Source organism: Pungitius pungitius, chromosome 8 (genome assembly GCF_949316345.1).
Source record: "Pungitius pungitius chromosome 8, fPunPun2.1, whole genome shotgun sequence".
NCBI lineage: Eukaryota > Metazoa > Chordata > Actinopteri > Perciformes > Gasterosteidae > Pungitius > Pungitius pungitius.
Window position 1 is genome coordinate 15,596,641 of NC_084907.1, and position 15,198 is coordinate 15,611,838.

Here is a 15,198-nt window from a genome sequence, read left to right on the forward strand (position 1 = left end):
TGATGGATCTCACAAGAGCTTCTGTATCAAGAGTCAAGCACCATGAGATTTATTTTGTAAACCTCTATGTCTGTTTTTTTCCTCCGCCTATAGCTTAGTAAAGAAAGATTAGTCCCTCTAATTCACAATGAGTCTTAAAGGAAAATAAGACAAACTGACGTACGGTTTATAATTCTACAGACTACAGACCACAGAAATTATCCCAACAACACATTGCCATATGTTTCTGCTAAACCTAAATAAAATCTGCAATAATTGCAGCATTTTTCTGGAAATGATGTGGCAAATCTTCTTCATTCTCTGAATCTTGTAATGTAGTTTTGAATGCACTCTTCCCCCCCGGGCTGAACAGTGGAAGCAACAATAAAGTAAGGATGAGAGTCACTAATGACAGCAAGCATCCTCCCTGCTGATGGGGCCCTGGTGTGTGGAGCGAAGCAACTGAGAATCAAACAGAATCAGTGTTTTTATCTCCTGCCACCCAGTTGAGATTGAGGTCTTCTGAGTACATTTTCCCTTAACGAATAGCCTGAAGTATCGTCCCCTACAAAACAGCATTTCAGCTGCTTGTGCAAGATATTACAAAAAGATGCGAGGGAGAGGATGAAGAAGACAGGCGGCTTCATGTGTCATAGCCAATGCGTTTTTGAAGCACTCATAGGCGATTAGACGCTGCAGCAAAGGACAGAAATCCCTCTGAACCCAACAGCGGTTGACGCTCTGGGAAATCTAGATCAGCGTGTGCCATTCAATACTCCATCAAAGTGGAGATTTATTTCCATCTTTAAAATCTAAAAAAACAGAACCACCATTTGTTTGCCAGGGTGATCAGCTGCTGAGAGTGTTATCACACATGGTTTGGATTGTGGGCTGCTGAAAACCAACACAAAAATATTCCAATGAAACAAAGTATCCTTGACATTATGTCACTGGAGTAAGTCCAGTGTGCAGTGTCCATTTCTAAGTTGTAGTGCCCCCTGCTGTGTCAAACGCAGGAAGTGCAAATAAACTGGATAACCTAATAAAAATATTGAGCCTTCCACTGATATAATTAGCACATTATTCTCCTATTAGCTAAATTCTACTGAGTCACTGCAAGTCTATGAGATCCATGGTGGTCCAACTTGGACGATCCCTGTATTGATTTGGAGTCTTCTCCTTCAGATCAGATGTCGGTGTCAATAGCAGCCAGTGTAGCAGACTGAGTGGAGTTCACTGTCCCCGACAAAGGACGAGTCTTTTCACTTCCCCCGGTGATTAGAGTCGTCTTTGGAGAGGCAAGGACTGCTGCTCCTGCACACTGTTATCAAGCTCCGCCTCTCCACTTTACCGTCATGTTCTGTGGAGAGAAGTAAAGCTTACAACGAGACCCGATACAACAATTCACTTTAGGTTCATTTACAGAAAATAACATCTAAAACACGATGCATAAATAAATCAAACAGAAGTTGGTGTTAATTGTGTGTTCATATTATAACAAATACCTCTGATATGCATTCAATATTTTGCAAGAAAAGTGTTTCACAAATGAATGATAATTGATATAATGACTATTCATTTCTTTGATTGCTCATTTAAAAAAGCATGTGTACATGTGCAAGCAAGCATTAATAAAATAACTTGTGAGGAATGTAATTTGTGATCTGACAAAAATGTAATGGCCTATATTCAGTAACTTCCATACAAATAAATACATGGTTCTGATGTCAATCCATGCTTTGAATGTTTAAATGATGAGAAATAATGTCCTGACCACCTGACGGAGGATAAACTGGTAGAAAACCGTGACGCTGAAAGGAAGTGAGAAAGGGTTCAGCTTGATGAAAAAGACAGACGAAGGAAAGAGTGACAGTTTAAAACCGAGACAAAGTGAGGGAGATTGACGTCACAGATGAAACACATGTCTTTTTTTTCTTTTGGTAGAGGGAGAAGCCGTGTAGAAAAGACTGTGCCTTTTCCCTGCCCACAGTTTTTATTTTCGTACACTGTCGCTTGGTGAGTCAATGCAACGCCCCACCAATTACCTCCTACTCCTTCGCCCCCACGCCCATCCATCCCGCCCTTCATCCTACGCACCTAACACGCTCTGACGTCAGTCGCTGCCATGTGTGTGTGTGTGTGTGTGTGTGGGGGGGGGGGGGGGGGGGAGTCTGAGTCTGCCGCCCACAGAGTACTTCCTATCCCCCTCCTCCTCCTCCTCCTTCTCCCTCCCCGCCCCCTCATGTCTTTACTGGCTTTCTTCTCCTCTCTTCATCGACCAGCTATCACAGCCCAGAACGACTAACTTGCCTAGATCGCTTTTTTTTCTTCTTCCTTGTGAGAAGCTGTGATGTATCTTAGAAATGCTACAGTAACAGGGTATTAAAGAAGTGCTATAACAGTGTAACACCCCCTCCTCTCACTCTCTATATATCTCTCTACACCCGCCTCCTGTTTCCCCTTCTAACTTCTATCCTCTCTAATTTACAGTCTGGTGAAGTTCAGCTGTGCATGGTGGGAGGCGTCACCTCAGAGAGATAGTGACTCACTAAAGTTCAAGCTGTAGAGCTATAAAATATTCATTGTTTAGTAAAGGTTCTGTCTGTCTGTCACTCATTTCAACATCAATTTATTTCCCAGATTCCAAAAAAATAGTTTAATATTTTGGATAAAAAGCTTCCCTTTCTTGCTACTATGAGTAGAACTATGAGGAGCTTGAGATTGTCATTTCTGTGACGTAAATGCTGGCAGATGCTTAGTTTAGCTTAGCATTGGAATTAGAAAAAAGGGGGAAACAGCTGACCTGACTGTCTGAGGGGAACAGCATCTAAAGATCTCTTCCAATCTAACTCTCTGTCAGGAAACAAAGGAGTGTTTTTACCAAAAGGTCACACTTTAACCTGAACAAAGTTGGGCAAGCATCGCAAAGTAACCTTTTATTCTGTGTCCATCATTGAAGACATATTATTGTTACGCCATTATTGGAAAAGTCACCTGTAGAAAGTGTTCTTTCTGACCCTAAGCTGATCTTCCCAGCCCGATCATGTGACACCATCCGAGCCAATCGCAGCCCTTCATCCATTAGCGTTTGCTGTATGAGATGGCGACTCCAGTTGGCAGGGTTGGACGTGTCCGTGTGGGGACGGGGGGACGCAGACTGGTTGCACTGTGAGCCGATGTCTAACAGCACAGACAGATTTGGGTATGAATTACAAGACCAGTTTAAAGCTGAGACGAAAAAAACCAAACATTTTACAACACGCAGCAGAAGTCTTTACCATGAGACACACTGTCGAAGCTTTCTGCAGATAAGCTGTCATCATCTCCCCTCTGGGTCAAGCCCTCCGAGCCCTCAACTCCAAGGACCAACGAGACGCTCTCAGGCAGGATCACCTAAAGCACATCGCTGTCAATGGAGCGCTATGGACCCACTTGACGAGTGAACGGCACTTGGGCCACGGTTACATGTTAGAGTCACACATTCCTTCATCTATGAGGAGGCACACTGAAGGCTGTTGACCTACCTCATGCCTCGCTCTCTTCTGGGACACTGCACTGTTCTCATCTGCGTTTGTCCTGCAGAAAGAAAACAGTCGACTGAACATGAAGCAGAGCTTTCAATTGCAAGGTCTTCATGAGCAGATTGAGGTTGATTAAGTTCATTAAGAAATGACAGTAATTGATTTTTCTTTTGTAAAATTGTGAAGGTGGTTTTGTACAAAATGCAATAAGATAAAAGACGTCACACTGAACACAACTTTTGTTGTTCTTGTAAAATTATCCAGAATCAAAACTTTGTATTTATTATAATTATTATATTATTTGAATGCAAATATTTATCTTGGATATTCCATTGTCACGTGATAGTAAGCAGGAAGAAGACTTAGCAGCATCTTAGCATGTGTTTTTGGTCTTAATCATTTGATGACAAAATATAAAGATTTTAAAAAGAATATCTTGAATTAACACACTGCGGCATTTACACACTAATTAAATCTAACTAATATGACAATCATGTCACAAGTTATTTGCGTTTACTTTCAACTATTTATTTGTTTAGAGGGATGGATAAAACACTATTTGGGCCTACTTTCAAGACGATATATTTATATTAATTGTGCAAGTTCACAAACAGGGGGTATTAGTGTAGCCATGTTAGCTCATTATGCTACACTGCACTACAGAGGTTAGAAATTAATTCTCACTGTGATCCAAGGCAGGTTCATTGAGAAAATGAATGGGTACTTTTTTCAACTGATAAATAATTTAATTTATTTCAAATGCTGCTTATTATTACAAGATGCTACTCCAGTTAGGACTTTAGGAATGACCAAAACAAAACTATATTTCTGAATCTCTCACAGATTTTTTTCTCGAGGTAGAAGAGCAAACAAAACGTAGCAGGTGTGAGGTGTGTTGGTCACATGTTACTGGTGAACAGATCTCTCTGCTCTAAAGGCAGCGCCCATACCTTGCATGCTTTAGTGTGGAGGTGTAGGCACATTTTCTTGCCACCTGCCGAGCCAAAGAAAAGAGCTCCACCCGTCTCAACAAAAGGGCATTGTCACGCATACAGAACTGGGCTGCAGCTTCATTGATGATCAACTGAGGAGGAAAAGCACTGAGTGAAGGAGGGACGGACACCGTGAAAATATGCAGACAGTAAAGAAATCACATATTTTTGTTTCAAAAAGTAGACCACAGCTGCTTTCTGGGTTCCATCTGTATTCTGGTCTTTGGTGCTTTTACCTCATGATGTGTAAGCAGCTTCCCCTCTCTCCTCTTGGAATCAAAGCGTCCATAAATGAGACTGTACTTCCGGATCTCTTCTTCTTTGTTCCCATCCTGGGACCCCATTTTAAAGATGTGTCCAACAGTCTTGGCCATTTTCTTGTTCATCCTAAGCAGAGTCTTCACCTCTGCAGGATCTGACCTGGGCAGGGTCCTGAGCAGCCTCTCCACGCTCTCCACCACCGCCCTCTCCGTCTCCCCGTCCAGCTGTCCGCCAGGCCAGGCTGAGAGGACGGACGGGGAGACGGAAGCCGAGGGGCTCGGAGACGTGGAGGGACCTGGATGACTCGTTGACAGCAGAGGCGGGCTGGGAGGCTCATCTTCTAGTCCAGACGCCAGAGTGCAGTTGCCATCTGGATCTGGGCTGAGCCAGTGTGGATCCATGGGCGATAGTTTTTCCCGGTAGTGTGTGTCCGGTGGCTGTGGGGACGCCTGGGAGCAAGGGCTTCTTGGACTCCCGTTGTGCATTGGAGTCAGACACGCCCGATCTTCCCTTTCACACGGGGACCCTGGCTGCCCGTTGCTGACAGACTTCCTTGGCCCGCCGGCTGATCCACCGGCGCCGGCCCCGTCCACTTTGAACAGCGGGATGCCCCCGAGGGGAACGTTGGCGACGGGCTGGCTGAAAAGGGCAGGGTTCGCCGCCCAGTCTCGGAGGGCCTTCTGGAGCCTACGCACATGCAGTGGCTTGGTGGCCATGCCGACTAGCGCCATGATCTCCAGGAACTCCTCCTCTGCTGCCTCACAGAGCTGCTGCACGTCGTCACCACCCTGCTGGATGAAGGTTTCATAATAGGCCAGCAGGTTGGCCCTCTGCAGCACCCGATAGAGCTGCAACTCCCCAAGTGTGCGTGGCAAAGACATGGCACACAGCTCTGGAAAGTTTGGGCAGGAGAAAGGAAAGACTTTAAGCTACAGGTGAAGGAATCGTTTGCAAGATATCTATTTGAATAAAGATGTTTCCGTCCAGACTTCCCCTGCATACCAGAGTATTTCATCTTGATGAAATGCATTGATAAAAATAGACAATTAACAGTTTAAGTTTATTCATGCTTCAGAGCAGAATAGTTTCTCCACGTATGCCTTTCGATTTTTTCATTTAAAAAAAAGTTTTCACTGAAGTATCATATCGCTGATGATTCTCTCTTACCTTTTTTCAGGGCAGATAGACTGATGTGCAGAAAGTGTTTTCACGGAAGGAAATCACCGAGGTCCGTATACTCCCGGAGAGAAACTGGTAAACAAATACAATATAGTTTCGTGCTGGTCGACGAGACAAAAGCAGAATTACACTAAAATCACTTGGATCATATGCTCCAGCTACAATAAAACCGTCGACTGGAGGCAAGTATCCCTGATCCAGGTGATCGCGGAAAACACCTTGCTCAGACACACACCGCAGTTGTTCTTGTCTTTGTTTCTTAAGCAGTTACCTATTGGCGAAAGCTTCCCTTGCTCAGATTGTCGTAGTAAATCCCCTGTGCGTATCGTTTCTCGCTCTGAAATCACTGGCAGCAATCCTCCTCCGGGCGCAGCGCATTGGTTGCCGGCTGCCCTGTCTGTGTGGGCTGCAGAATGACGGGGGCGGACTGCAGCACGCCATCTGACCGAAAAAGAGCCTTCCTCTCCCGGTAGAGAGGCGGCTTTCAAATTGGAGATGTGGGTGGTGGTGGGGGCTTGAAATGAACCCTCTACGTCTTCAAGAATTGTCTTTTGTGCAGAAGCTGTAGGGGGTTCCCAGCGGATCGCCACGAGAAATACCCTAATAACAGCTGAACTATACCGAGGCTGTAGAAGACCGGTGAACAGATGTGACAGATGTGGGTTGTTATTGGCTTTTAGGAGGTGGGTGGTTGTAAATCATTCTGAAAGTTCAAATGAAACAGTACTATTTTTGCTGGTTATTTGATTTTTTATTGTTCTTTGCGAATTTAAAGGCCAATTCACGACAAACACAAGTTAATAAAATTATTAACAGTATTAGTGTTGTATCTCCAACTTTCTGGCTATGAAATATCTGCAAACATACGTTTTTCAAAAGCCGCCATCATAAAAATAAAAATAGACCATGTGTTTTTTATTTAAGGAAATTCCAGTTTACAGCTTATGTAGATGTTGTATTTTCGTCTTCTTGCAAAATTATTTTTGATTGATTAATTCATGTCAGTATTTAGTTTGCAGAATAGAATAAGGTATAGTAGGAAGTCAATACATGAACCGGAAAAATTAACCTAATGTCTATGAAGAAGATCCATTAAGTGGCACAGGTATTTATACTTGAATTCAGAATAAACCCTATATTTGACAGAGGCATCAGTCAAAATTGCAACTGTTGTGATATAATTTTTTGATTTATTAAAACTCTCAGCCATGATGTTTAGCTATATGGATCATTGGGTTATATAAAATGTTTGAAACAGTAAGAACCAATAAACAGCACTGAGGAGGGGATTACCTAACTATTTGTAAAGGTCTTATTCCTCCACCTTGTGGGCCTTATCATATGAAAATAAGAAAACCAGTTGAAAGCACACTATTGCTTTTAATGCAAATTAGATACATTTAAGAACTAAGCGTTCCCTTAATTAGAAATGATAAAGGACCTTTAAAGTTGTGTGCTCTAGGTATTCCTCAAGCATCCTGAGATTTTTAAAAGGATGACGGCTGTTTTAACATATTGAGTAGGGAGAAACAAGATAGTAAAATACTAGATTTGTTAACATCATTTTATGTCACGGTTGATTTCTAATGATCAGCATTACCAACAAATTAATGGGTGGCAGTAGAGTTTTATTTAGTTTTTTGCTGACGTGTGAAAGAAAACACGAAGAAGAAGCAGGGGGGAAAAGGAGGGAGAAACTGGAAGAAAGTAAGAAAAAGAGCAGGAGAAGAAGAAGTGGCTAAAAAAAACAACACGGTCACTTGGCTGTCTGTTCACAAACAAGGTTACACAATTATCTAAGAGGTATATACGACATTGAGTTTGTTTGAATGCAAAATGAAAGTAGTTTGGCTTCTTGCTGTGCTCGTCCGGTTTACAAAACATGCCTTAGCTTACTCGTCAAACCCCACAGGAAGGGGATATTAGCTAGTCCAGCTCGCTACTGTTATTAGCTAACAGTTAACTACTCCGCTGGCTGGCTGTTTGCTGAAGACGTTGACAGTGTGCAGCTGTGTGTTGGTTTAACCTTTGTTTGAGACCATATTTAGTCGAGGTGTTGTCAGGTTATCTAGCTAGAGGAAAGCTAATTTTAGCCTCTTCAGAGCCTGTTCGTCATCGTGTTGGCTGGCTGCTTCTTCATGCTAACCCTGTGTGCTAACGTTAGCCGCACGGAAATAGCTGGTAATGCTGTCGGAGGCACAGTATTATCAATTCAGTCAGTTCACAGAACATGACTGACAGCTTTGTAATGTCTGTTTTTCTCGTTTTTGGTCGGTTCTGAATTGTCAAACGCTTGTTGGTGTTGCTCGTTTCTTAAAGCACCGCGGTCCTCTCCGGCTAACGGTAACCGCATTAGCAAAACAACCAACGTTAAACATCACTACGTTAACGATAGTCAGCTGCCTGTAATCTCTGTTGCTCTATTTCACGTGATGTGACAGCAGGGTTTACTCTCTGGATTTATGTTTTCTCCACAACGCCCGGGCGGATAATGTCATGTAGCTGCATCACATGTTTATTAAGTCAATTATTAATAAATGACACGGCTCAGTCGTTGGTCAGTTTGCGGTATTGGTGGACTCTTGGGTGGAAAAAACATTAACCTTAAAATGGTCGCGTCATCATAGCACTGTAGCAGCACCTGTAAGGTAAAACAACTATTATTTTCATGTTCGATTCGTCAATTGTTTTAACTGTTTAGTCTATTACATGTTATACATTATGTCACAGTTATTGTCTTGTTTGACCAACAGTACAAGTCTGAAGACAGTCAGTGTACATGACCTAAAACTAAGAAACACGATAAATATATTAGAGGTTAGATCCTTTGAGTATTTTACATTTTAGTTTTAATGTTTTTTTTAGTTATGCATCTTCTCTTGGTAATTCATTTTCTGTTGATTTAATTTCTTTATCCTTTATTGTAATAAATACTTCCATGTTGCTAGATTCTTGAACCTATGAACCAGTATCTTTTCTTAAATATTCAACTCAGGAATAAATATTTATACTTTACCAGTTCAATGTAAAGATGAAGAACAGAAGATGAACAATAATTAGCTACCATGGATTTGACAATACATTTAACCTACTGATGGTTCACAGTTTTATATTATCTTTGTGTCAACCCCTTTTGTTCTGTTGGTGGAAGGAATCAAACCTTTTAATATAAATGACAGCTGATTCCTCATTTAATCTGCTTATTCACAATGTTGCTGTAAACTGAATTCTTCCTGATTCTTTTCAGATAGCAATTCAATGCACGATGGGAGGTGGGTAAACACCTTCAACACCTGGATGCTGCTGCTGATATGGTGGACCTGAGAGTGGATGCTCAGGAGCCCCCAGTCTCACCTTTTTAGGAGAGCCTGGGGAACATTTTGCCACAGATTATGGATTTAGATCTTTTTCCATGAGATTCTGATTTCAAGGGGCTCCGATCAAACAGCTGTAAGAAACATGGAGAGAGAAACAACTGAGAAGGAGCTGGATTGCGTCACAGATGCTGACCAGGAAATTCCTGGTGGTGATGTCACCTCACTAGCTGAGCCTAATCAGTGGGAGGCCAAACAAACTGATGACGAATGTGAGCAGAAGGATGAAGATGCCAATCTCAAATCTCAGGACACTCCAAATCCAAACCTTCTACAAGGCCCTGGAATTGGTGAAGCAGATTCTTGTGGATCTACAACGTCCAAAGAGGATACCAAGAAGGATTCAGATTGGTTTGAGCACGTCGAGACTGCAGATAGTGAGATTCCGCATGTTATAAATCAAGAAGAGGATGAAGCTGCGAAGGAGCAGCACATGAATGGGGAGTCTGGTTGGAGGAACCTGGGGCCTGGCCGAAGATGCAAGTTCAGGATCAGTGGATCAGTCTCAGAGCAAAGTGGTCAAAGTGCATTCTCCTCCATTCAAAAAGGCAATGTAATGTCCAGTGGTGGTCGGCACAAGCAGACCCGCAGACGAAACCACCACCACAACCAGCAGAGCCGCGGCCGCAGGCGGACAGGAAACCAGCTCGTCTTGGCTTTTAAGGATATGCTCTCAGACTCTGTGAGCTTTTGGTGCGTCTCCTGCGTCCACATGATGATTGAGATTATTGTCACATTAACGCATAATTGTGGAGTTGGTGTGGAGACTGGAGGGGTGAAACTATACAACTTTGGGCGCCAGCTCCTTGTAAAGATCACGGATACAGGAGCAATGAAGGCGGATGCTAGTCGAATTCTGAAATGGACTAAATGCACAGTGACACATGTTGTGGATAAAATTGTTCGCTTAGTAATGTGGTTAAAAAAAGCTACATTATCTTGTTTGAGAATCTTCTGCGCTTTGGTAATCCTCGGCTTCCAGTGGTCCAAAAGTGTGTCTGTTCGTCTTGGTGGGGAGAGGGCAAAGCGCTATTGGACAGCTTTTCAGGAGTCCCGCTTTTGGAAAAGGGTGGTGTCCCTGCTGGAGAGAGTCAGAAGCAGTTTCAGGAGGCGTGGCCATGTTCCACCGTCCAGCCCTGACTCCCCCGGCAGAGCGGGGAGAAGCCAGCCGGGCCAGGAGCTGGAGAGGCTGCTGGCTTTGGTCGAGGTACCAGAAGATGAACTTGACCCCTTTTCGGTGCTGGGTGTAGAGGTGCACGCAACTGAGGCTGAACTGAAGAAGGCCTACAGGCAGCTGGCTGTCCAGGTGTGTGTAAAGTGTACTACTAAAGTACCTGAGTGAAAAATATGTTGATTGGATGCCTGGATTACTGACTGACGAATTCATCACAGGCCTTTTCCCCTTTTACTCACGAGGTTTCTTCTATTCTTTCTTCTTCAGGTCCATCCAGACAAGAATAAGCACCCACGAGCTGGAGAGGCGTTCAAAGTACTGAGGGCTGCCTGGGATATCGTCAGTAACCCAGAGACACGACGAGAGTATGAGTTGTGAGTACACAGAAAAAGCACAACATACATCTTTAATTACAAAGAACACACATCAACTACTGCTGCTACTAAATGTCCTCAATGGTTTTTAGGACATTTAATAGCAGCGGTAGTTGTTTTTCAAATCTGTGTACCACCAGAATAACTGATAATACCTTGTATCATATCATCGTTATTCTAACTTGTTTTTCTCCTCCTTTTGTTAACCACTGTTAACAAACCACTGTTCAGTGAACTATTTCCTTGGTGGAGTCTGTCCTTATTCAAATGGATGCATCCTACAATTTCCACCTACATAGAGGCATATCTTCCAAAATGATTTGATTTAGTTGCCTTTAAGTGGTTTAGAGTGTGTTTGACTCTTAAAAACTCGCCTTCTGTTTTGTCCCCACTCAGGAAGCGTATGGCAGCAACCGAGCTCTCAAAATCCATGAATGAGTTCCTCACTAAACTGCAGGATGACCTGAAGGAAGCCATGAACACCATGATGTGTACCAAGTGTGAAGGCAAGCACAGGTATGTTGCTCATCGGCTGAATTAGTGCCAAGAATCTTATCAGGATTAATTTAAACATACTTTAATACAGAAAACCAGCTGGTGTCTAATTGTAGTGAACTACAGTCACGTTCCTCCTTACTCTGTCCTTTCAGGCGGTTCGAGATGGATCGTGAACCTGCAGCGGCCCGGTTCTGTGCTGAGTGCAACCGTTGCCATAGTGCTGAGGAGGGGGACCTGTGGGCCGAGTCCAGCATGTTGGGCTTGCGCATCACATACTTTGCATGTATGGATGGCAAGGTGTATGACATTACAGGTAAGCATGAAGATGTATCTACTCCTACCCTCAGTCACTAAACCGTAACACATGCTGTAATTTGCATGAGTTTATATATGAATTAGGCATTTGTGAAACCAGTTGAGTTCAACCATTCAAGGTAACCCTGGGCCACAAAAAATGATATGCAAGTTCACATTTTGTGGATGAAGTGTCCCCGGACAGAAAAGCTTAAAAACACAGTTCAGAGTATTTCTTGGATGCATGTGACCTGTTTGGATGTTGTCATGTTTCAGAGTGGGCAGGTTGCCAGCGGATAGGCATTTCTCCTGACACGCACCGGGTGCCCTATCACATCTCCTTTGGTTCCAAAAACAACAGCAACCCCACACGACAAAGGTACTTGTCTGCTAGTGCCAAGACACTTTGTGTGTTGTAAAGTGTTTACTATTCTGTCCTTTTATCCCCCGCTGAGGCCGCCAGTAGATTAAGGGAATTTTACATATTTGGAAAATATTAATCTTTTTCAAAATATTAAACAAATACCAGAAATAGAAGAAAGTCTGTGGTTCGGCAATTATGCTAACTTCACTTTTGATCATTTTAATTAGTAATCTTCTTTGGGAATAGAACATTTTTCCTCCCCTAAACTTTTCCACAGTATGCGGTGCCAGCACAAAAGATCTCTGTACGTTAATACTTTTACTTTCAGGACTCCGTCCGAGCAAGCCGCCAGTCCCACCAACCCTGCAGATTTACAAGACTTCTTCAACCGCATCTTCAAGGGTGGACCTCCAAATGACATGGCTGCCAATGGGGGCTTCTTCCCCCCAGGTCCACCCCCTCATAACCCCCCTGGAGCTGGAGCGCCCCCCTTCTCCCCTCCTCCCAGCCAGACAGGTTTCTACAATCCGGGGGGTCCACGGCCAGAGTCCAGCGAGGCGTCGGCGGAAAGTGGCAAACCCCCCCGGAGGAGGAAGAAGGTCCGCAAACCCTTCCAGAGGTGAAGTCTGTCGAAGCCTCAGTGTCAACATGGCAACACAGACGCACAATAGCTATCGGCCACGTTTGTCTCTCGCGTGTCTGAACTGGAGATCATTTGCAAGGCTGTGGTCAGATCGCGCCGTAAGCGAGAGAGATGGACTGGATGACGGACAGGAGCGTGTCGACTGAGCAAGTATCGAAGGAGGGTGGAGTAGGGGGAGGTGATGGTGCTTTACCTCTCATGTCGCTTCATTGTTTTGTTGGTCTTTAAGATGACAGTAGCCTTTGCATTGAAATCATTATTGAGATGCTGTAATTAAACATTTTTCTTTCAGAAATTCCTGCCAAATCCTGCAATGCATGATTTATTTACCTGCATTTTAGTACTTTAGTTTACTCACTTTTGTATGCGGTTTGATTACGACGTTGGTTCCAGACAGATTGACACCTAAGGAGTGAGCTATGGATCACTTTCATTAACATGGTGAAGTTGATGATCTAGCTCCACGGTGTCACTCATGCACCCCGCTCGCCATATTTCAGGAATGAAGGGAAACCAGTTGTCCTCAACTAGTCCGAATCAGTCAGTCAGTTTGGCTGAGTGACATCTCAACACGTTGTGTTTCTGGTTTGATGTACACCAGCTGAGAAGGTCTCACCTTTAAAAGTGGCACCATACCAATTTGAAATGTGGATATTTCTCTGTGATCAAAGGATTAACGTTTTGAAGACCACATATAAATGATTTACGCCGCCCCTGTTGATTCTGAGTCAAACCAAGAATCTTTCACAATGCTTAATGTAATGCTTCTTTCACAAGAAGAATTACATTCATTTGTCATTACTGACTTTCTTGAATGAGACGAAAACTAAAGACCTATGAACATAGAACATTCGATATTTTCATTTCATATAGTTTATTTGAGAAGTAAAAATATACATTCCAGTTGTCTCATTGATCAACAAGCTCAGGACTAGTTTGCAAATCAGCCACATAAAGTACACATTTTCAAATAATGGTGCTCCAGATCCGTTTTTTTCTCCTCGTTCCAGGCTGACGGCTTTCAAAGTGAGGAGGTCTCTTCTGGTTAATACCTCCTCCTGCACTTCAGCTTTTCACATACAATCTAATCTAAAGTTAAGCAACTGGTTTCCTTTTATCACCGTATACAACACGAAAATGATAATTGTTTGTGTTTTTGGGGTTTGGTTTTGTGACATGGTTCTTTCATAGGCATAGTTTAATTTTCATCAGGAGTTAAGTTAAGAAAAGTGAGCAGTTTACACCTGATATGTGAAGATTGTGAGTGTTGTGAAGGTGAAATTGTGTGTGATAAGGCATTTGATAAAAGCTATTTTTTATTCATCGACAATTGATGAAAAGTACCATGTTCAATGTGGTTTTCTGTTGTGTTAATTTGCACACCCACCCCACACCTATTAACATCGGAGGGAGTTTGAACAGTCATCAGTAATTTGGCCCAACTCCTCCAGCTGCAGCTGAGTGGGAGGTGGAGCTCGCTAAGCTAACAGCTAATTTTCAAATGGAGATATTTTTTTTTGGTAGAATCTGTTAAATGAGTGAGACATTTTTGAAAAACATTTGCAATGCACCAGCTCTCAGAATTATGCCATTGTGATGCATAATTGTATGTTTTTCTGGTTTATAAAGCTAAATGTGTTGCAGGTGTTGTTTGAGCTCCCTCTGGATCTGTCATTAAAGCGGCCCTTTTTAAATGAAACCAACAATTATTCAATTGACCTGATTAAAAGTTGGATTGTTATTGAGATGTAATCTGAAAGAAAAAATGAGTTTTATTTAATTAGGGTAACCTGATCCATGTTAAAGTTTCATTGGGCCTTAAATATCTTATGTTCCTGTCCATCTCTTTAGCACAGCGCGTTGTTTTTCACACCCTGACATGATGTACAGTATGTTGATGGTGGAGGGGTCGAGATTAACGAGCCAACACTTCCAAGTTTTTAACAGAGTATGCAGAAGTATTGCAAAAAATATGACAATCATCAGGGTTTTTTTTTTAAGGGAATTACGAGACGAGGTTCCCTGGCCGACAAACCGTTTTAATATATCACTTGGTTTTTTTTTTTGCCCCCACTTACTCTGGTTTTCAAAATAAAAAAGGATTTCCTATATGCACTTTGTTGGTCTGTCCGTCAGAAGGCTTTAAACATTCTATTTTTTTTAAATGTCACCATGCATATCAAAGCTTTACCATTTAAACATACCCACTGACAAAAAGATTTCCACATCCCAAACATCTTAACAATCGGTTTCAGTTTAGAGAAGCTTGTTAGCCTGCAAAGGGAACATCCTTCAGTACTACATTTGACTTAAAGCTCCCCACTGTGTTGCTGTTTTACCTCATATGGGGTTTCTATTCTGACCTTTTTCACTGGTGGTGCTTTGGCCAACAAAGCAAACACGTCCGCCCCTCTGCTCCTTGAAAGGACTTGTTCCAGAGGGGGTGCAGGTTATCGACTCACTCACTTGACTTCGGACCATTTACAGGTTGGATTGGGTGGAAAAACTTAATTCACTTCTCACAACTGCAACTTAAACTCCCAAT

At 42.8% G+C, this 15,198-nt stretch overlaps 2 protein-coding genes across 4 annotated transcripts; one reads left to right on the forward strand and one right to left on the reverse strand.

Annotated features, from left to right (window-relative positions):
• Positions 1-26: 26 nt before the first annotated feature.
• On the reverse strand, positions 27-6,527 carry nab2 (NGFI-A binding protein 2 (EGR1 binding protein 2)). Of its 3 annotated transcripts, XM_037447881.2 has the most exons (8): positions 6,204-6,527; positions 5,921-6,004; positions 4,729-5,645; positions 4,451-4,584; positions 3,504-3,555; positions 3,258-3,372; positions 2,974-3,159; positions 27-1,339 (listed from the first exon to the last, which is right to left on the reverse strand). In XM_037447881.2, the coding sequence occupies exons 3-8, from the start codon at positions 5,632-5,634 to the stop codon at positions 1,242-1,244; spliced, it is 1,491 nt and encodes a 496-aa protein (XP_037303778.2). In that variant the 5' UTR covers positions 5,635-5,645; positions 5,921-6,004; positions 6,204-6,527; the 3' UTR covers positions 27-1,241. The 3 variants fall into 3 exon arrangements, with proteins under 3 accessions (XP_037303778.2, XP_037303777.2, XP_037303779.2); XM_037447880.2 differs by having other exon boundaries at positions 5,921-6,527; XM_037447882.2 differs by lacking the exon at positions 2,974-3,159 and having other exon boundaries at positions 5,921-6,527.
• Positions 6,528-7,576: 1,049 nt separating this feature from the next.
• Positions 7,577-14,764, forward strand: dnajc14 (DnaJ (Hsp40) homolog, subfamily C, member 14). The gene is made up of 7 exons (XM_037447875.2): positions 7,577-7,735; positions 9,180-10,612; positions 10,748-10,854; positions 11,251-11,370; positions 11,505-11,665; positions 11,923-12,025; positions 12,339-14,764. Exons 2-7 carry the CDS (start codon positions 9,392-9,394, stop codon positions 12,631-12,633), a joined length of 2,007 nt encoding a protein of 668 aa, XP_037303772.2. The 5' UTR covers positions 7,577-7,735; positions 9,180-9,391; the 3' UTR covers positions 12,634-14,764.
• The last annotated feature ends 434 nt before the right edge of the window (positions 14,765-15,198 follow it).

Coding starts and splice junctions, on each gene's coding strand:
- nab2 (XM_037447881.2), bottom strand. CDS start 5,634: ATGTCTTTGCCACGCACACTTGGGGAGTTGCAGCTCTATCGGGTGCTG. Junction 3,556..4,450: donor TCCACACTAAAGCATGCAAG/GTATGGGCGCTG, acceptor TTCTTTCTGCAG/GACAAACGCAGATGAGAACA. Junction 3,373..3,503: donor AGAAGAGAGCGAGGCATGAG/GTAGGTCAACAG, acceptor GATGTGCTTTAG/GTGATCCTGCCTGAGAGCGT.
- dnajc14 (XM_037447875.2), top strand. CDS start 9,392: ATGGAGAGAGAAACAACTGAGAAGGAGCTGGATTGCGTCACAGATGCT. Junction 10,613..10,747: donor ACAGGCAGCTGGCTGTCCAG/GTGTGTGTAAAG, acceptor TTTCTTCTTCAG/GTCCATCCAGACAAGAATAA. Junction 12,026..12,338: donor AGCAACCCCACACGACAAAG/GTACTTGTCTGC, acceptor TTTTACTTTCAG/GACTCCGTCCGAGCAAGCCG.